Genomic DNA, 20,095 nt, shown 5'->3' on the forward strand with positions numbered 1-20,095 from the left:
GGATATCGCAGCTGTCTGTTATCTTAAAGATGTGCCAACGCTGTGAGGACGTCCTGCTCGTGTTTAATCTCAGGGTTTAATCAGTAAATGTCTCTGTGAGGACGTCCCTCTCTGTGAGGACGTCCCTCTCTGTGAGGACGTCCCTCTCTGTGAGGACGTCCCTCTCCGTGAGGACGTCCCTCTCTGTGAGGACGTCTCTCAGAGAGCAGGACGTCCTCACTATCTTCTCTGTGGAGCTTCAGTTCTGAGGGTTCCTGCCTGGTTTCAGGGTAGAACTCCTGAAGGTCCTCACATATATCGGCGTGTTTCCAGTTTATAAAATACAAACGCATCCAAACCTCAAACACTAACAGTTAACTGGCTCAGGCTGCGGTGCTGATTGGATCCGGGTACGAGCTGTATTTACAGACTGTATTTACGCTCTGCGGTCGAGCTGTTGGTCCTTCCAGCAGGTAGGGGGCGCTGCAGGTAGGGGGCGCTGCAGGTAGGGGGCGCTGCACGGCCGAGTGCTGCAGGTAGAGGGCGCTGCAGGTAGGGTAGGGGCGCTGCAGGTAGGGGGAGCTGCAGGTAGGGGGCGCTGCAGGTAGGGGGCGCTGCACGGCCGAGTGCTGCAGGTAGAGGGCGCTGCAGGTAGGGTAGGGGCGCTGCAGGTAGGGGGCGCTGCAGGTAGGGGGCGCTGCAGGTAGGGGGCGCTGCAGGTAGGGGGCGCTGCAGGTAGAGGGCGCTGCAGGTAGAGGGCGCTGCAGGTAGGGGGCGCTGCAGGTAGGGGGCGCTGCAGGTAGGGTAGGGGCGCTGCAGGTAGAGGGCGCTGCAGGTAGAGGGCGCTGCAGGTAGAGGGCGCTGCAGGTAGGGGGCGCTGCAGGTAGGGGGAGCTGCAGGTAGGGGGCGCTGCAGGTAGGGTAGGGGCGCTGCAGGTAGGGTAGGGGCGCTGCAGGTAGGGTAGGGGCGCTGCAGGTAGAGGGCGCTGCAGGTAGAGGGCGCTGAACCGAACAGCGCTTCCAGCATCACTTCTGCTGGGTGCCAGCAGAACACTTTCCTCCACCAGCACCGTGTTTGTTCACCGTTGTCATGGAGATGCTGTGATTAGCTTTAAGCTACGCTGCTCTGGCTGAACTGTTAGGTCTGTTGGTTTGGGAGCTGCTCACTGAACACTGATCTGACAGGAATGTGTCTGTAAAGGAGACGTTTGAGTCCTGAAGCTTCTCCTTTCCTTCATTATCGTTTCTCTCTCTGTCGGCGCAGTAAAAGCTCGCTGATCACATGACATCACAGCCGCACACAGTTGCATTGAGACGCTCCGATGATCCTGCGGGGGGGAAACATGAGAGCAAGCTCCCCTGTTATTAACTCCAGGCACCTGAGAGCCAGAACGTCCTCGGAAACATGAGGACCGCTGCGGTCCCCACAACGACATAAACACGTGTTCACACACACACACACACACACACACACACACACACACACACTCTGTTTCACTGGATTATTAATCTGTGGTGGTGTGAAACACACACACCGCCTCATGTCCTCTAACGGCTGCAGTCACGTCTGGCTTTAATTACCCAGCAGAGTTAAGGAGGCCCGGTTCTGTGCGTGAGGCAGTCAGAGGAAAGGGAAAGCAGCCATTCGGTGGTTCCGCCCGGCAGCAGCTGAGGAATGAAGCTGTCTGCCGGGCTGCTGCAGCTCATCGCTGCGGCTGGTTCTTACTCCCAGAACATTGGTAAAAGTTTCCTGGTGAAAGAAAACGGTAAAAATCTGTTTGATTCAGCTGGACCAGAGAATCAGCCGTGAGCGGCGCCGCTTCACCACGAGAAAACGACGGTATCGGACGGATCAGGCGAGCGCACGGCCTGCAGAACGTCTGGTAGCTCGTCTTCTTCTTTGAACCGAAGCAGCTTTTTAACAACGTTTTTCAGTAGAAAGGGTCCAAAGAACACATGAAAGCCGGTGCAGAGGGTGCAGCTCCTCTTTGTTCGGGACTATTTTATGTGGCGGACTGATCCTGCGGAGGAGCATATTTCACTGCCTGTGTCGGGGTTAAACCCCCCGAGCCTCCCTGCTGCAGCACAGAGGTCACGCGTGTGCGTGTCGGGGTTAAGCCTGGCGTGTTTCATGCGTGTCGGGGTTAAGCCTGGCGTGTTTCATGCGTGTGCGTGTCGGGGTTAAGCCTGGCGTGTTTCATGCGTGTCGGTGTTAAGCCTGGCGTGTTTCATGCGTGTCAAGATTAAGCCTGGCGTGTTTCATGCGTGTGCGTGTCGGGGTTAAGCCTGGCGTGTTTCATGCGTGTCGGGGTTAAGCCTGGCGTGTTTCATGCGTGTGCGTGTCGGGGTTAAGCCTGGCGTGTTTCATGCGTGTCGGTGTTAAGCCTGGCGTGTTTCATGCGTGTGCGTGTCGGGGTTAAGCCTGGCGTGTTTCATGCGTGTCGGGGTTAAGCCTGGCATGTTTCATGCGTGTGCGTGTCGGGGTTAAGCCTGGCGTGTTTCATGCGTGTCGGTGTTAAGCCTGGCGTGTTTCATGCGTGTCGGTGTTAAGCCTGGCGTGTTTCATGCGTGTCGGGGTTAAGCCTGGCGTGTTTCATGCGTGTCGGGGTTAAGCCTGGCGTGTTCCATGCGTGTTGGGGTTAAGCCTGGCGTGTTTCATGCGTGTGTGTGTCGGGGTTAAGCCTGGCGTGTTCCATGCGTGTCGGGGTTAAGCCTGGCGTGTTTCATGCGTGTCGGGGTTAAGCCTGGCGTGTTTCATGCGTGTCGGGGTTAAGCCTGGCGTGTTTCATGCGTGTCGGGGTTAAGCCTGGCGTGTTTCATGCGTGTCGGGGTTAAGCCTGGCGTGTTTCATGCGTGTTGGGGTTAAGCCTGGCGTGTTTCATGCGTGTGTGTGTCGGGGTTAAGCCTGGCGTGTTCCATGCTTGTCGGTGTTAAGCCTGGCGTGTTTCATGCGTGTCGGGGTTAAGCCTGGCGTGTTTCATGCGTGTCGGGGTTAAGCCTGGCGTGTTTCATGCGTGTGTGTGTCGGGGTTAAGCCTGGCGTGTTTCATGCGTGTCGGGGTTAAGCCTGGCGTGTTTCATGCGTGTGTGTGTCGGTGTTAAGCCTGGCGTGTTTCATGCGTGTCAGGGTTAAGCCTGGCGTGTTCCATGCGTGTCGGGGTTAAGCCTGGCGTGTTTCATGCGTGTCGGGGTTAAGCCTGGCGTGTTTCATGCGTGTGTGTGTCGGGGTTAAGCCTGGCGTGTTTCATGCGTGTTGGGGTTAAGCCTGGCGTGTTCCATGCGTGTCGGGGTTAAGCCTGGCGTGTTCCATGCGTGTTGGGGTTAAGCCTGGCGTGTTTCATGCGTGTGCCTGTCGGGGTTAAGCCTGGCGTGTTTCATGCGTGTCGGGGTTAAGCCTGGCGTGTTTCATGCGTGTGCGTGTCGGGGTTAAGCCTGGCGTGTTTCATGCGTGTCGGTGTTAAGCCTGGCGTGTTTCATGCGTGTCAAGATTAAGCCTGGCGTGTTTCATGCGTGTGCGTGTCGGGGTTAAGCCTGGCGTGTTTCATGCGTGTCGGGGTTAAGCCTGGCATGTTTCATGCGTGTGCGTGTCGGGGTTAAGCCTGGCGTGTTTCATGCGTGTCGGTGTTAAGCCTGGCGTGTTTCATGCGTGTCAAGATTAAGCCTGGCGTGTTTCATGCGTGTGCGTGTCGGGGTTAAGCCTGGCGTGTTTCATGCGTGTCGGTGTTAAGCCTGGCGTGTTTCATGCGTGTCGGGGTTAAGCCTGGCGTGTTTCATGCGTGTCGGTGTTAAGCCTGGCGTGTTTCATGCGTGTCAAGATTAAGCCTGGCGTGTTTCATGCGTGTGCGTGTCGGGGTTAAGCCTGGCGTGTTTCATGCGTGTCGGGGTTAAGCCTGGCATGTTTCATGCGTGTGCGTGTCGGGGTTAAGCCTGGCGTGTTTCATGCGTGTCGGGGTTAAGCCTGGCGTGTTTCATGCGTGTCGGGGTTAAGCCTGGCGTGTTCCATGCGTGTTGGGGTTAAGCCTGGCGTGTTTCATGCGTGTGTGTGTCGGGGTTAAGCCTGGCGTGTTCCATGCGTGTCGGGGTTAAGCCTGGCGTGTTTCATGCGTGTCGGGGTTAAGCCTGGCGTGTTTCATGCGTGTCGGGGTTAAGCCTGGCGTGTTTCATGCGTGTCGGTGTTAAGCCTGGCGTGTTTCATGCGTGTCGGGGTTAAGCCTGGCGTGTTTCATGCGTGTCGGGGTTAAGCCTGGCGTGTTCCATGCGTGTTGGGGTTAAGCCTGGCGTGTTTCATGCGTGTGTGTGTCGGGGTTAAGCCTGGCGTGTTCCATGCTTGTCGGTGTTAAGCCTGGCGTGTTTCATGCGTGTCGGGGTTAAGCCTGGCGTGTTTCATGCGTGTGTGTGTCGGGGTTAAGCCTGGCGTGTTTCATGCGTGTCGGGGTTAAGCCTGGCGTGTTTCATGCGTGTGTGTGTCGGTGTTAAGCCTGGCGTGTTTCATGCGTGTCAGGGTTAAGCCTGGCGTGTTCCATGCGTGTCGGGGTTAAGCCTGGCGTGTTTCATGCGTGTCGGGGTTAAGCCTGGCGTGTTTCATGCGTGTGTGTGTCGGGGTTAAGCCTGGCGTGTTTCATGCGTGTTGGGGTTAAGCCTGGCGTGTTCCATGCGTGTCGGGGTTAAGCCTGGCGTGTTCCATGCGTGTTGGGGTTAAGCCTGGCGTGTTTCATGCGTGTGCCTGTCGGGGTTAAGCCTGGCGTGTTTCATGCGTGTCGGTGTTAAGCCTGGCGTGTTTCATGCGTGTCGGTGTTAAGCCTGGCGTGTTTCATGCGTGTGCTTGTCAAGATTAAGCCTGGCGTGTTCCATGCGTGTCGGGGTTAAGCCTGGCGTGTTCCATGCGTGTTGGGGTTAAGCCTGGCGTGTTTCATGCATGTGCGTGTCGGGGTTAAGCCTGGCGTGTTTCATGCGTGTCGGTGTTAAGCCTGGCGTGTTTCATGCGTGTCGGGGTTAAGCCTGGCGTGTTCCATGCGTGTCGGGGTTAAGCCTGGCGTGTTTCATGCGTGTCGGGGTTAAGCCTGGCGTGTTTCATGCGTGTGTGTGTCGGGGTTAAGCCTGGCGTGTTTCATGCGTGTCGGGGTTAAGCCTGGCGTGTTCCATGCGTGTCGGGGTTAAGCCTGGCGTGTTCCATGCGTGTCGGGGTTAAGCCTGGCGTGTTTCATGCGTGTCGGTGTTAAGCCTGGCGTGTTTCATGCGTGTCGGTGTTAAGCCTGGCGTGTTCCATGCGTGTCGGGGTTAAGCCTGGCGTGTTTCATGCGTGTCGGGGTTAAGCCTGGCGTGTTTCATGCGTGTCGGGGTTAAGCCTTGCGTGTTTCATGCGTGTCGGGGTTAAGCCTGGCGTGTTTCATGCGTGTCGGGGTTAAGCCTGGCGTGTTTCATGCGTGTCGGTGTTAAGCCTGGCGTGTTTCATGCGTGTCGGTGTTAAGCCTGGCGTGTTTCATGCGTGTCGGGGTTAAGCCTGGCGTGTTCCATGCGTGTCGGGGTTAAGCCTGGCGTGTTTCATGCGTGTCGGTGTTAAGCCTGGCGTGTTCCATGCGTGTCGGGGTTAAGCCTGGCGTGTTTCATGCGTGTTGGGGTTAAGCCTGGCGTGTTCCATGCGTGTCGGGGTTAAGCCTGGCGTGTTTCATGCGTGTCGGTGTTAAGCCTGGCGTGTTTCATGCGTGTCGGGCTTAAGCCTGGCGTGTTCCATGCGTATCGGGGTTAAGCCTGGCGTGTTTCATGCGTGTCGGGGTTAAGCCTGGCGTGTTTCATGCGTGTCGGTGTTAAGCCTGGCGTGTTTCATGTGTGTCGGGGTTAAGCCTGGCGTGTTTCATGCGTGTGCGTGTCGGTGTTAAGCCTGGCGTGTTTCATGCGTGTCGGTGTTAAGCCTGGCGTGTTTCATGTGTGTCGGGGTTAAGCCTGGCGTGTTCCATGCGTGTGCGTGTCGGTGTTAAGCCTGGCGTGTTTCATGCGTGTGCGTGTCGGTGTTAAGCCTGGCGTGTTTCATGCGTGTCGGTGTTAAGCCTGGCGTGTTTCATGTGTGTCGGGGTTAAGCCTGGCGTGTTCCATGCGTGTGCGTGTCGGTGTTAAGCCTGGCGTGTTTCATGCGTGTCGGGGTTAAGCCTGGCGTGTTTCATGTGTGTCGGGGTTAAGCCTGGCGGGTTTCATGCGTGTCGGGGTTAAGCCTGGCGTGTTTCATGTGTGTCGGGGTTAAGCCTGGCGTGTTCCATGCGTGTGCGTGTCGGTGTTAAGCCTGGCGTGTTTCATGCGTGTCGGGGTTAAGCCTGGCGTGTTTCATGCGTGTCGGGGTTAAGCCTGGCGTGTTTCATGCGTGTCGGGGTTAAGCCTGGCGTGTTCCATGCGTGTCGGGGTTAAGCCTGGCGTGTTCCATGCGTGTGCGTGTCGGTGTTAAGCCTGGCGTGTTTCATGCGTGTCGGGGTTAAGCCTGGCGTGTTTCATGCGTGTCGGGGTTAAGCCTGGCGTGTTTCATGCGTGTGCGTGTCGGTGTTAAGCCTGGCGTGTTTCATGCGTGTCGGTGTTAAGCCTGGCGTGTTTCATGTGTGTCGGGGTTAAGCCTGGCGTGTTTCATGCGTGTCGGTGTTAAGCCTGGCGTGTTCCATGCGTGTCGGGGTTAAGCCTGGCGTGTTTCATGCGTGTTGGGGTTAAGCCTGGCGTGTTTCATGCGTGTGCGTGTCGGTGTTAAGCCTGGCGTGTTTCATGCGTGTCGGTGTTAAGCCTGGCGTGTTCCATGCGTGTCGGGGTTAAGCCTGGCGTGTTTCATGCGTGTCGGTGTTAAGCCTGGCGTGTTCCATGCGTGTGCGTGTCGGTGTTAAGCCTGGCGTGTTTCATGCGTGTCGGTGTTAAGCCTGGCGTGTTTCATGTGTGTCGGGGTTAAGCCTGGCGTGTTTCATGCGTGTCGGTGTTAAGCCTGGCGTGTTCCATGCGTGTCGGGGTTAAGCCTGGCGTGTTTCATGCGTGTCGGGGTTAAGCCTGGCGTGTTTCATGCGTGTCGGTGTTAAGCCTGGCGTGTTCCATGCGTGTGCGTGTCGGTGTTAAGCCTGGCGTGTTCCATGCGTGTGCGTGTCGGGGTTAAGCCTGGCGTGTTCCATGCGTGTTGGGGTTAAGCCTGGCGTGTTCCATGCGTGTCGGGGTTAAGCCTGGCGTGTTCCATGCGTGTTGGGGTTAAGCCTGGCGTGTTTCATGCGTGTGCCTGTCGGGGTTAAGCCTGGCGTGTTTCATGCGTGTCGGTGTTAAGCCTGGCGTGTTTCATGCGTGTCGGTGTTAAGCCTGGCGTGTTTCATGCGTGTGCTTGTCAAGATTAAGCCTGGCGTGTTCCATGCGTGTCGGGGTTAAGCCTGGCGTGTTCCATGCGTGTTGGGGTTAAGCCTGGCGTGTTTCATGCATGTGCGTGTCGGGGTTAAGCCTGGCGTGTTTCATGCGTGTCGGTGTTAAGCCTGGCGTGTTTCATGCGTGTCGGGGTTAAGCCTGGCGTGTTCCATGCGTGTCGGGGTTAAGCCTGGCGTGTTTCATGCGTGTCGGGGTTAAGCCTGGCGTGTTTCATGCGTGTGTGTGTCGGGGTTAAGCCTGGCGTGTTTCATGCGTGTCGGGGTTAAGCCTGGCGTGTTCCATGCGTGTCGGGGTTAAGCCTGGCGTGTTTCATGCGTGTCGGTGTTAAGCCTGGCGTGTTTCATGCGTGTCGGGGTTAAGCCTGGCGTGTTTCATGCGTGTCGGGGTTAAGCCTTGCGTGTTTCATGCGTGTCGGGGTTAAGCCTGGCGTGTTTCATGCGTGTCGGGGTTAAGCCTGGCGTGTTTCATGCGTGTCGGTGTTAAGCCTGGCTTGTTTCATGCGTGTCGGTGTTAAGCCTGGCGTGTTTCATGCGTGTCGGGGTTAAGCCTGGCGTGTTCCATGCGTGTCGGGGTTAAGCCTGGCGTGTTTCATGCGTGTCGGTGTTAAGCCTGGCGTGTTCCATGCGTGTCGGGGTTAAGCCTGGCGTGTTTCATGCGTGTTGGGGTTAAGCCTGGCGTGTTCCATGCGTGTCGGGGTTAAGCCTGGCGTGTTTCATGCGTGTCGGTGTTAAGCCTGGCGTGTTTCATGCGTGTCGGGGTTAAGCCTGGCGTGTTCCATGCGTATCGGGGTTAAGCCTGGCGTGTTTCATGCGTGTCGGGGTTAAGCCTGGCGTGTTTCATGCGTGTCGGTGTTAAGCCTGGCGTGTTTCATGTGTGTCGGGGTTAAGCCTGGCGTGTTCCATGCGTGTGCGTGTCGGTGTTAAGCCTGGCGTGTTCCATGCGTGTCGGGGTTAAGCCTGGCGTGTTTCATGCGTGTTGGGGTTAAGCCTGGCGTGTTCCATGCGTGTCGGGGTTAAGCCTGGCGTGTTTCATGCGTGTGCGTGTCGGTGTTAAGCCTGGCGTGTTTCATGCGTGTCGGTGTTAAGCCTGGCGTGTTTCATGTGTGTCGGGGTTAAGCCTGGCGTGTTCCATGCGTGTGCGTGTCGGTGTTAAGCCTGGCGTGTTTCATGCGTGTCGGGGTTAAGCCTGGCGTGTTTCATGTGTGTCGGGGTTAAGCCTGGCGTGTTTCATGTGTGTCGGGGTTAAGCCTGGCGTGTTCCATGCGTGTGCGTGTCGGTGTTAAGCCTGGCGTGTTTCATGCGTGTCGGGGTTAAGCCTGGCGTGTTCCATGCGTGTCGGGGTTAAGCCTGGCGTGTTCCATGCGTGTGCGTGTCGGTGTTAAGCCTGGCGTGTTTCATGCGTGTCGGGGTTAAGCCTGGCGTGTTTCATGCGTGTCGGGGTTAAGCCTGGCGTGTTTCATGCGTGTGCGTGTCGGTGTTAAGCCTGGCGTGTTTCATGCGTGTCGGTGTTAAGCCTGGCGTGTTTCATGCGTGTCGGGGTTAAGCCTGGCGTGTTTCATGCGTGTCGGTGTTAAGCCTGGCGTGTTCCATGCGTGTCGGGGTTAAGCCTGGCGTGTTTCATGCGTGTTGGGGTTAAGCCTGGCGTGTTTCATGCGTGTGCGTGTCGGTGTTAAGCCTGGCGTGTTCCATGCGTGTCGGGGTTAAGCCTGGCGTGTTTCATGCGTGTCGGTGTTAAGCCTGGCGTGTTCCATGCGTGTGCGTGTCGGTGTTAAGCCTGGCGTGTTTCATGCGTGTCGGTGTTAAGCCTGGCGTGTTCCATGCGTGTCGGGGTTAAGCCTGGCGTGTTTCATGCGTGTTGGGGTTAAGCCTGGCGTGTTTCATGCGTGTGCGTGTCGGTGTTAAGCCTGGCGTGTTTCATGCGTGTCGGTGTTAAGCCTGGCGTGTTCCATGCGTGTCGGGGTTAAGCCTGGCGTGTTTCATGCGTGTCGGTGTTAAGCCTGGCGTGTTCCATGCGTGTGCGTGTCGGTGTTAAGCCTGGCGTGTTCCATGCGTGTGCGTGTCGGGGTTAAGCCTGGCGTGTTTCATGCGTGTCGGGGTTAAGCCTGGCGTGTTTCATGTGTGTCGGGGTTAAGCCTGGCGTGTTTCATGTGTGTCGGGGTTAAGCCTGGCGGGTTTCATATGTGTCGGGGTTAAGCCTGGCGTGTTCCATGCGTGTGCGTGTCGGTGTTAAGCCTGGCGTGTTCCATGCGTGTCGGGGTTAAGCCTGGCGTGTTCCATGCGTGTGCGTGTCGGTGTTAAGCCTGGCGTGTTTCATGCGTGTCGGTGTTAAGCCTGGCGTGTTCCATGCGTGTCGGGGTTAAGCCTGGCGTGTTTCATGCGTGTTGGGGTTAAGCCTGGCGTGTTTCATGCGTGTGCGTGTCGGTGTTAAGCCTGGCGTGTTTCATGCGTGTCGGTGTTAAGCCTGGCGTGTTCCATGCGTGTCGGGGTTAAGCCTGGCGTGTTTCATGCGTGTCGGTGTTAAGCCTGGCGTGTTCCATGCGTGTGCGTGTCGGGGTTAAGCCTGGCGTGTTCCATGCGTGTCGGGGTTAAGCCTGGCGTGTTTCATGCGTGTCGGGGTTAAGCCTGGCGTGTTTCACCTGTCCTCTCTGCTGAAACGATAAACTGTCTGTATTTCAGAGGTTCTGATGAACACGAAGCTGGAGACGTCGGACCTGCGATGGACCAACCACCCGGCGGCCGATCAGGAGGTAAGCGCCGGCCCGCGGCATTGATTAGAGCTGATCAATAACCCGTGTGTCCGCTGTATTGATTAGAGCTGATCAGTAACCCGTGTGTCCGGTGTATTGATTAGAGCTGATCAGTAACCCGTGTGTCCGGTGTATTGATTAGAGCTGATCAGTAACCCGTGTGTCCGCTGTATTGATTAGAGCTGATCAATAACCCGTGTGTCCGCTGTATTGATTAGAGCTGATCAGTAACCCGTGTGTCCGGTGTATTGATTAGAGCTGATCAATAACCCGAGTGTCCGCTGTATTGATTAGAGCTGATCAGTAACCCGTGTGTCCGCTGTATTGATTAGAGCTGATCAGTAACCCGTGTGTCCGCTGTATTGATTAGAGCTGATCAGTAACCCGTGTGTCCGCTGTATTGATTAGAGCTGATCAGTAACCCGTGTGTCCGCTGTATTGATTAGAGCTGATCAGTAACCCGTGTGTCCGCTGTATTGATTAGAGCTGATCAATAACCCGTGTGTCCGCTGTATTGATTAGAGCTGATCAATAACCCGTGTGTCCGCTGTATTGATTAGAGCTGATCAATAACCCGTGTGTCCGCTGTATTGATTAGAGCTGATCAGTAACCCGTGTGTCCGCTGTATTGATTAGAGCTGATCAGTAACCCGTGTGTCCGCTGTATTGATTAGAGCTGATCAGTAACCCGTGTGTCCGCTGTATTGATTAGAGCTGATCAATAACCCGTGTGCCCGCAGTGGGAGGAGGTGAGCGGCTTCGATGACGAGTCCAACAGCGTTCGCACCTTCCAGATCTGCACGCCCGACAGCCCGTCCTCCTACTGGCTGCGGACGCGCTGGATCCCCCGGCGGGCGGCGACCACGCTCTACGTGGAGATCCGGTGGGTGGATGCGACCGTTGCTGATGTCACTGGGTGTCATACAGGTGTGTTGATGATGTCACGCCTGCCGCAGGTTCACCATGACGGAGTGCTCCAGCATGAACCAGCGCCACTGCAAGGAAACCTTCAACCTTTACTACTACCAGGCCGACAGCGACGAGGCCACGCCCACTCACCCCGCCTGGATGGAGAACCCGTACACCAAGGTGGCCGCCATCGCCGCCGACCACCTGCTGCGGCGGGAGAGCGAGCGGCGCTACAACACGAAGCTGCTGCGGGTGGAGGCGCTGCAGGGGGCGGGGCTCTACCTGGCCTTCCAGAGCCAGGGGAACTGCATGGCGCTGCTGTCCGTGCGCGTCTTCTACAGGAAGTGCCCGCCCCTCCGCCGCGCCTTCGCCGCCTTCCCCGAAACCATCCCCCACTCGCTGGTGGAGCAGGTAACCATGGAAACGCCACCAAGGCCCTTTAGAAAGAACTGGTTCATGTGAAGGTATCGATTTACAAAATAAAAGCTTCGGCTGATAGATTTACAAAATAAAAGCTTCAGTTAAATTTACAAAATAAGAGATTCCTTGGTCAGTTTTACAAAATAAAAGGCTTTTAGATTTATAAAGTAAAAGCTTCAGTTAGATTTACAAAATAAAAGCTTCAGTTAGATTTACAAAATAAAAGCTTCAGTCAGTTTGACAAAATAAAAGCTTCAGTTAGATTTACAAAATAAAAGGCTCGGCTTTTAGATTTACAAAATAAAAGGCTCGGCTTTTAGATTTACAAAGTAAAAGCTTCAGTTAAATTTACAAAATAAGAGATTCCTTGGTCAGTTTTACAAAATAAAAGGCTTTTAGATTTACAAAATAAAAGCCTCAGTTAGATTTATAAAGTAAAAGCTTCAGTTAGATTTACAAAATAAAAGCTTCAGTTAGATTTACAAAATAAAAGCTTCAGTCAGTTTGACAAAATAAAAGCTTCAGTTAGATTTACAAAATAAAAGGCTCGGCTTTTAGATTTACAAAATAAAAGGCTCGGCTTTTAGATTTACAAAATAAAAGCTTCAGTTAGATTTACAAAATAAAAGCTTCAGTTAGATTTACAAAATAAAAGCTTCAGTTAGATTTACAAAATAAAAGCTTCAGTTAGATTAAAATAAAAGGCTTGTGATTTTATCCTGCGTCCAGGCTTTTATTCTGAAAGAATTTTAATGTGTGTCTGCAGGCTCAGGGCGTGTGTGTGGAGAACGCCGTGACGCCTCCCGGCGAGCACTCCCAGCCTCCCAGCATGCTTTGCGGTGAGGACGGGCAGTGGGTGGGGCAGCCGACCTCCAGCTGCGCCTGTCGCCCTGGATACGAGGCGGGCGACACCGACGTGCGCTGCAGAGGTGAGAGCGTGTGGCGGTAAAAATGACCTCGGAGCTGGGCTGGCGTGAGCTCCAGCGGCTCTTTAACGGTCATTTGTTGTAAAGTGGAGACGCCGTCACAGGTTTTATCAGCACTTGGAATTCTTCGGGGTCGGCGTGGCGAGTAAACGGCGAGGAGCTCGCATCTGTTCCCCACCGATGAACCACCAGAGCAGCTGATCACATTTATAGATAAACCGCAGAAACTTCTTAAAGCGGTCCTGATCCGGCCAACTTTACGCGGTTTAAACCAGTCAAATGTAACGGCTCGTCCGGTTATTCGTGTTGATAAAAAGGCTGCACTCTGTCTCAGTGCTGCATGTTTTCCATGTTTATCAACCTGCTGAGGTGAGTCATTCATTCAAATCAGGCGTGTTGGAGCAGGGAATCATGGGAAACACGCTCCGTGTCCCCTGAGGGCCCGACCTGTTGAAGAAGGGTTCCCATTGTTATTTAAAGCAGTAAAACTATGTGACAAACGTCTCTTTGACACCTTTATTTAAAGCAGTAAAATCATTGGACGGTCCCTGATTTGTGGGCGGGGCTTGGTTAGCTGCTTAGGTCCAAACTCGCCTGTTTCTAACCTCGTTTCTGTCAAATAAAAGTCAGACTTTTTATTTTCTGATGGAAGAAAAGCAGAAGAAGCAGCAGCAGAAGAAGCAGCAGCAGCAGCAGAAGAAGAAGAAGCAGCAGAAGAAGAAGCAGCAGCAGAAGCAGCAGCAGAAGAAGAAGCAGCAGAAGAAGAAGCAGCAGCAGAAGAAGAAGCAGCAGCAGAAGAAGAAGCAGCAGCAGCAGAAGAAGCAGCAGCAGAAGAAGAAGCAGCAGCAGCAGAAGAAGAAGCAGCAGAAGAAGCAGCAGCAGCAGCAGAAGAAGAAGAAGCAGCAGAAGAAGAAGCAGCAGGAGCAGAAGAAGCAGCAGAAGAAGAAGCAGCAGGAGCAGAAGAAGCAGCAGAAGAAGAAGCAGCAGCAGAAGAAGAAGCAGCAGCAGAAGAAGAAGCAGAAGAAGAAGCAGCAGAAGAAGAAGCAGCAGCAGAAACTGCAGCAGCAGAAGAAGAATAACTGGATCTCACAGTTTAAACGTCAGTGCTGCCGACCTGAACAGCGTTCACCCAAACAGGAGGGATCCTGTCAGGATCTGAATGCTGCCTGGCGCTCGTTTTCGTCCTCATTCGAGGACTCGGAAGATGAAAGCGCAGCGAGGTCGACGGAGGTTACAGACGGTTTGGTTGTCGAAGCTTCCTGTTATTCTCTGCGAGGTCAGAGGTCGGCTGACTGCAACCAGGAAGTGTTGCTGCGGCAGGCGGTCTGCCAGAGAGGGGGTTAAGAGCCAGGCTGAGTGAGGAGGTCAGAGGTCAACCTCTAACACACACTGGCAGGGGAGGCCAGCGATGACATCATGGCAGCACTTTCCACATCCTGCTGAAGCCAAGGTCACTTCCTGTCTCTCATTGTGTGCGCCAGGCGCACTCCTCCCTTCATCCCTCCGATCCTCCGGACCAAGCGGCTGCTTCTGTTCAGGAACTCCTTCTGTACGAAGTAACCGGGCCGGCTCGGTTCTGTATGTTAGATACAGACGTAAGACATCATTTAAAGATGTGTAATCAGGACTAAAGTTGGTCCCAGTTCATTTAACTCTGTAGAACTGGGCTTTTACCCGTTTTATTGAGCTGGAACACCTTCAGTTTGATGCATAAATAAACTTTTTATGATTTATAATCGGTCGTTTCTGTCCTTCTTACAGCAGGTGACCTGATCAATGTGGTAACTGTTGGCCCTGAATATGTGCAACAGTTTGAGCTGCTCTTGGTGGTGTTGGTGGTGTTGTTGGTCCTTTAGCTAATAATACAGCGAGTCAACAAAGTGTTGCTTTTAGGCCTGAAATCCTAAATAATGTCAATTATTTAGGGTAATAATAATAATAATCAGTGATCGACCAACACATAACTCTCCACCGGCTGCTTTTTGGAGCAAGTCTTTCCCTTTGTTGAATACGAGGTGACATTTGAATTTGGAGCCTCTCTGGTTCCACTAAGTTCCCCAACATGAGAACCAGGGAACAGTCGGGAGGTGAGAGATTCAGGATTTTATTTCTACCTTTCTGTCCCGATCGTCTCTCAGCAGCTCGGTTTGTTTCATCTTCCCCCAACTTCAGATAAACACGACAAAATAGTTTTTAGTTCCTTCAAAGTTCACATCAGAACTTCCAGTTTGTAGTTCCCTAAAACAGAAGTGTGAGGTCCTTTTGGTTGAGATGTGCCTTTTTAGAGTAACCCCCACTCACAGACTGCTGTCTCTCGTGTTCTCCGCCACCTTTTGTCATTTTTTTAAATGTATTCAATGTTAGCTTGTTTATTGACACTTTATTTCTTTCTTAGATGTCACTTTAGAGCTTAAGGTTTACAAACTAATGATGAACGTCAGTGAATGGCGTGTCGGTTGGGGCTTTTTTCGGTGGCAGAATAATGACGTTCTGCTCTGGCAGCAGCTTTTCTCAGCAGACTTTTGCTGTTTTACATGCTAACGCTAATGCTAATGCTAATGCCCTGCGTTTGTTTGCAGCCTGTCCGGCGGGTCACTTCAAGGTCGAATCAGGACATGGCGTCTGCGCCTCATGTCCAGCCAATAGCAACACACGGATCCCAGGCTCCTCCTACTGCCCGTGTCTCCCTGGTTACGATCGAGCCGACTCCGACCCGCAAAACGCTGCCTGCACACGTAAGATCCCTATTCTTTATTTTATTCTGCATTTCTCCTTCAGCCTTCCTCTGCTGTTGCCTTGTCTTTAAAAACACTATTTCCCACAATGCATCTGGGCGGCGTCTGTCTTCAGATTGTTGCCCCGTCTCCAAACTTCATCCTGAAGTCGTTCGTTTTCATTGTTTCGTGATGAAAACTGAGAATCATGGGAACAGTGAACTGGTCCTTTAAGGCCTCACACATGCACACACACATGCACACACACATGCACTCACACACACACATGCACGCCCCCTTAAGTACCAGGACGCCGCCTCTTTAAGTGCCCGGGGCAGCAGCAATTAGGCCAAATTAATAGTCTCATTACCTCTTTGTGTGAGTCTGGGGTCACGCAGGTAGGGAACTCGCACACGTGCACGCTCACGCACACACAGGTTTCTGGTTTCACAGACGTTTGTGTGGAAGCAGGAACTTCTGATCTCTCAGCTTCTCCATCAGTCTGTGGACAGAAAAAGAAACAGAAGAAGAAGAAAAGCTAATTGCAGAGGAATGAAAACACGTCTGAATAACTGAGACTAGCAGCAGCTGCCTGACAGTCGGCGCTCAGGGACGCTTTAACGTCCCAGCGATGTAAGGCACGGCGTGACCTCTGACCTCTGACCCCTGCAGGACCGCCCTCTGCCCCCCGCCTGCTGGTGAGCCAGCTCAACGACACCGTGGTGACGCTGGAGTGGAGCGAGCCGCTGGACCGGGGAGGCCGAGGCGACCTGACCTACAGGGTTCTGTGCTCCAGCTGCGGAGCCAGCAGTGCAAAGGTAGGTCAGAACCGGACTAGTTGGGCCAAGAGAAACCAGAACTTCAGTCTCCTCCCTTCTGACTCCGCCCCCTCCTGCCTGCTCCTCAGGGATTGGTCGGCTCCTGTTCGCCCTGTGATGACAGCGTTCTTTACCGGCCGGCGCAGGTCGGGCTGACTCAGCGCCGTGTCGTCATCTGGGGACTCCGCCCACAAACCAAATACACGTTTACCATCCAGTCCCTGAACGGCGTCTCTGCTGTCAGCCAATCAGAGCCGGCCTCCGTCAGGGTCAACGTCACCACCAGCAGAGACGGTAACAAACTACATCACCCAGAATGCCTTTCAGGAGGATCCGGGTTGTGATTTAATGATGTAAGCATTGATCGGTGATTGGCTCTGTGTGCAGTTCCTCCTCCGGTTTCTGGTCTGAGGCGGGTGGCGGCCTCAGAGAACAGTCTGACCGTGGCGTGGAGCGTCCCGGTTCTGCAGAACCAGCAGCAGGTTCTGGACTACCAGCTCCGCTACAGCCTGAAGGACGGCGAAGAGGCGGGGCAGTGGCAGTACGTGTCCAGCAAGTCTTCTCCGGTGGTGCTGACCGAGCTGCAGCGGGCGGCGCGGTACCAGGTGCAGGTGCGGGCTCGCTCCCAGGCGGGATACGGCTCGTTCAGCGCGGCGAGCGGCTTCAGCACGCTGCCCGACGGTAGGAGCGCTCGCACAGTGGGGCGTCCTGTTTGGGCGTCCTGTTGGGGCGTCCTGTGTGGGCTCTGTTGATGTTTGTTTGTTTGTGCTGGCAGGGGCGGGTCACTCTCAGCTGGCGGTGACCGCCGCGCTCGTCTCCGTGGGGATTCTGCTGCTGGTCGCCACGGTGATAGTGGGAGTCATCTGCTACCGGTAAGAGAAAGATCTGTGTTCAGGATGCTCCCGCCCTGCTCCCGTCAGCAGAACAATGGAGCACACTGACCTCGAGTTCACGTGCACACACACGTGCACACACACGTGCACGTGCACACACACGCAGAGCAGGGTGGGACACGCCGGCTATATTAAGATGGAGAAACTCGAGCCTGTGAGAGAGATGGAGAGATACAGGCAGATAATCGCATTCCTGAGAGGTGTGTGTGTGTGAGCGTGCACGTGGGGGTGTGCACGTGTGTGTGCCTCCTGGGGAAACCAGAATCCTGCAGCTGCTGAAACACCCGTCCTTCTGTCTGTCTGTCCGTCAGCAGGAAGCGGCGGCGCTCCGAGGCGAACGACAAGGCTGGACACTACCAGATGGGACAGAGTGAGTCTCTCAGCCAATCACAGCTCAGGGGGCGGGGCCTGCTCAATGATTACTGTCAGCTGACTGACCATGATGTGTGTTGTCATAGCGATGAAGGTGTACATCGACCCGTTTACCTACGAGGACCCCAACGAGGCCGTGAGGGAGTTCGCCAAAGAGATCGACGCCTCCTTCGTGAAGATCGAGGAAGTGATCGGAGCAGGTAGCGTACAACTGGTTTTCCACGAACTCTCTGTCCACAAACATGTGGAACTCTGACTTTATTATGACTGCAAAACATTCAGGAACCAGGGAATGTTTCAGAGCAGAGAGGGAAGAACCTCTTACTTATTCTGGAGTTTTCTCAGAGGAATGAGAAGCTAAAACTGAAGAAATTAATCTGAATCTTTTTAGGTAGAAGAAGAAGAAGAAACCAGGAACCTTTTCCATCTTCATTAGTTTGTAGATTAAACTGAATGTTTTGGGAACCAGTTCAGCTGTTTTAATGATAATAATTATTATCGGTCACTGTGAGGAAACTCTTCAGGAATCCAGAAACACTTTGAGAACCTCCGTCTGAACCTTCCTGTAATCTGAACCGATGGCGGCAACAGCTTAACGGTGGATCCGAGCGCCAGGGTGTGAAGGAGGCTTTTATTTTGGAAAGTCTGCCAGCTCTGTGACCTCTGACCTGAGAGAAACGGGACGTTAACTTTCCCATCGTGGGGAGAACCCGTGTTCATGCTGTGAAAACATCAGATCTGATTTCTTCTCCAACATGAATCCTGTTTTATTAAAAGTAAACATGTGTGTGTGTGTGTGTGTGTGTGTGTGTGTGCTTTCGTGGCCTAGTGGGGACCAGGCGGAGGACTGAATCATTGGAGCGAGGACGTCTCGCCTAATGAGGACGTTTGGGCGCCTCCTCTCTTTCTGTCGCTGCCTCAGAGGCTGAATGAGCTGCTGTTGGGTAGAAATGGGTTGAGCTGTGGGGAGTCGCTGTGATGCGCAGCTACTGTAACAGTAGGACTCCCTGCTGACATCAGAAAGGCGTAACAGGATACGTGTTACCAGCTGGTGGGAACGCACGCTGAGCACATGTGTGTGCGTGCTGCAGGAGGTGCAGACGTGTTGGTATGTGCTAATGAGCCTTAAAGGAACATTACACCGCTCCTCCGGTATCAGTTTATTGAGTCCGTTCTGGACTCGCTGGTGTTGGCTGTGACCGTGTGACCTCATTAGCCGCTCTGATCCGGTGGAGTCCCTCAGGGTTCTGTTCTCGGTTCTCCTGTGTTTCCTCTTCAAAGAGCCCAACAAGCTGCCTCGAGTTAAAGGAGCTGATTAGATCAGCTTGCTGCTTCAGGAGAGCGTCTGAGGCTCATTTCCAGGCCGCCGTTTGTGTTCTGGGCCTCTGCTGGCACATCTCTGCATGAGTCACACTTTATTTAATAACCGGCCCCATGAGCCTGCTCTGTTCTGATTGGCTGGTGTCCAGAAATGTCCGCCAGCTTTCAGAGCTCTTTACTGAAACTGTCAGCTTCTCAAACATATCTGTAACAACCTGAACAGCTTTGAGCAGTCACATGTCGGTTTGAGCTCTAACTCAAACACTAGCTCACTAAAACCGTTATATGTCCTCTTTAACATCTCTAACTCTCAGAAAGGTAACTCTGTACCTGTCCAGGTGTGTCACTGTGATACGGTTCATTTCATCAGAAACAACAATCGAGTGTGTTCATATGATGGAATAATAATAACTTTATTCATGTAGTGCCTTTAAAAAACAGAGTTACAAGGTGGTCTGACAACCAGGTAAAGGAGTCAAACCGTGACAAGTTAAGGCTGAAGAAGAAAGAAAGGCAGGAGAGGGATTTCTGTCTGATGCCTACTGTAATCCAGCCCGGAGAAGATAAATGTGTGGATAACTTTTCTAAATCGGGGTTATTTTGGAGATTGATATTTGCAGAACGCTCACCTGTGGCGTCCCTCAGGGTTCGGCGTCAGGCCCCCTGCTCTTCTCCCTGTATCTGCATATGAAGGCAAAGAGGTTCTTTTATCGCTGCAGATTTGATCACAATAACTGATTCATGCTGTAACTTTGTCTAAATTTTACCCACAAACTCACCTGGACAGGTGCACGACTGGTTCACCTGTGGAGAGGGATTCTGGCCGCTGTCTTTACACCACATATGACCTCACACAGGTCTTATTGGGGTTATTTATCATAACGATGGCGCCCTGCTGTGTACCTGTTCAGGTGAGTTTGGCGAGGTGTGCCGTGGCCGGCTGAGAATCCCGGGCAGGAAGGAGAACTACGTGGCCATCAAGACACTGAAGGGCGGCTACACGGACAAACAGAGGCGCGACTTCCTGTCGGAGGCGTCCATCATGGGTCAGTTCCAGCACCCCAACATCATCCACCTGGAGGGCGTCATCACCACTTCCTGTCCCGTCATGATCCTCACGGAGTTCATGGAGAACGGAGCGCTCGACAGCTTCCTGAGGGTGAGGATGTTTACCTGTTTACTTACCTGTGTGTCCACCTGTGTGTCCACCTGTCTGTCCACCTGTGTGTCCACCTGTCTGTCCACCTGTGTCCACCTGTGTGTCCACCTGTCTGTCCACCTGTGTGTCCACCTGTCTGTCCACCTGTGTCCACCTGTCTGTCCACCTGTGTCCACCTGTCTGTCCACCTGTGTGTCCACCTGTGTGTCCACCTGTGTCCACCTGTGTGTCCACCTGTCTGTCCACCTGTGTGTCCACCCGTCTGTCCACCCGTGTCCCACCTGTGTCCACCTGTGTCCACCTGACTGTCCACCTGTCTGTCCACCCGTGTGTCCACCCGTCTGTCCACCCGTGTCCCACCTGTGTCCACCTGTGTCCACCTGACTGTCCACCTGACTGTCCACCTGTCTGTCCACCCGTGTGTCCACCTGTCTGTCCACCTGTCTGTCCACCTGTCTGTCCACCTGTGTGTC

At 53.9% G+C, this 20,095-nt stretch overlaps 1 protein-coding gene across 2 annotated transcripts in view; it reads left to right on the plus strand.

Annotated features, from left to right (window-relative positions):
- The window catches only part of ephb4b (eph receptor B4b), a 34,883-nt gene that overhangs the window by 4,967 nt on the left and 9,821 nt on the right, over nucleotides 1–20,095 (plus strand). The window contains exons 2-13 of one of the 2 annotated variants that reach the window (XM_072376123.1): nucleotides 10,021–10,091; nucleotides 10,832–10,974; nucleotides 11,048–11,411; nucleotides 12,187–12,349; nucleotides 14,926–15,081; nucleotides 15,733–15,878; nucleotides 15,968–16,172; nucleotides 16,266–16,559; nucleotides 16,654–16,750; nucleotides 17,083–17,141; nucleotides 17,230–17,343; nucleotides 19,375–19,622. In XM_072376123.1, the coding sequence (XP_072232224.1) occupies nucleotides 10,021–10,091; nucleotides 10,832–10,974; nucleotides 11,048–11,411; nucleotides 12,187–12,349; nucleotides 14,926–15,081; nucleotides 15,733–15,878; nucleotides 15,968–16,172; nucleotides 16,266–16,559; nucleotides 16,654–16,750; nucleotides 17,083–17,141; nucleotides 17,230–17,343; nucleotides 19,375–19,622 (2,060 nt within the window). The remainder of the gene's footprint in view (nucleotides 1–10,020; nucleotides 10,092–10,831; nucleotides 10,975–11,047; nucleotides 11,412–12,186; nucleotides 12,350–14,925; nucleotides 15,082–15,732; nucleotides 15,879–15,967; nucleotides 16,173–16,265; nucleotides 16,560–16,653; nucleotides 16,751–17,082; nucleotides 17,142–17,229; nucleotides 17,344–19,374; nucleotides 19,623–20,095) is intronic. The other variant, XM_072376124.1, reaches the window with a different exon arrangement.

This window comes from Leuresthes tenuis, unplaced genomic scaffold (assembly GCF_036924035.1).
Source record: "Leuresthes tenuis unplaced genomic scaffold, fLeuTen1.0.hap1 SCAF_22, whole genome shotgun sequence".
NCBI lineage: Eukaryota > Metazoa > Chordata > Actinopteri > Atheriniformes > Atherinopsidae > Leuresthes > Leuresthes tenuis.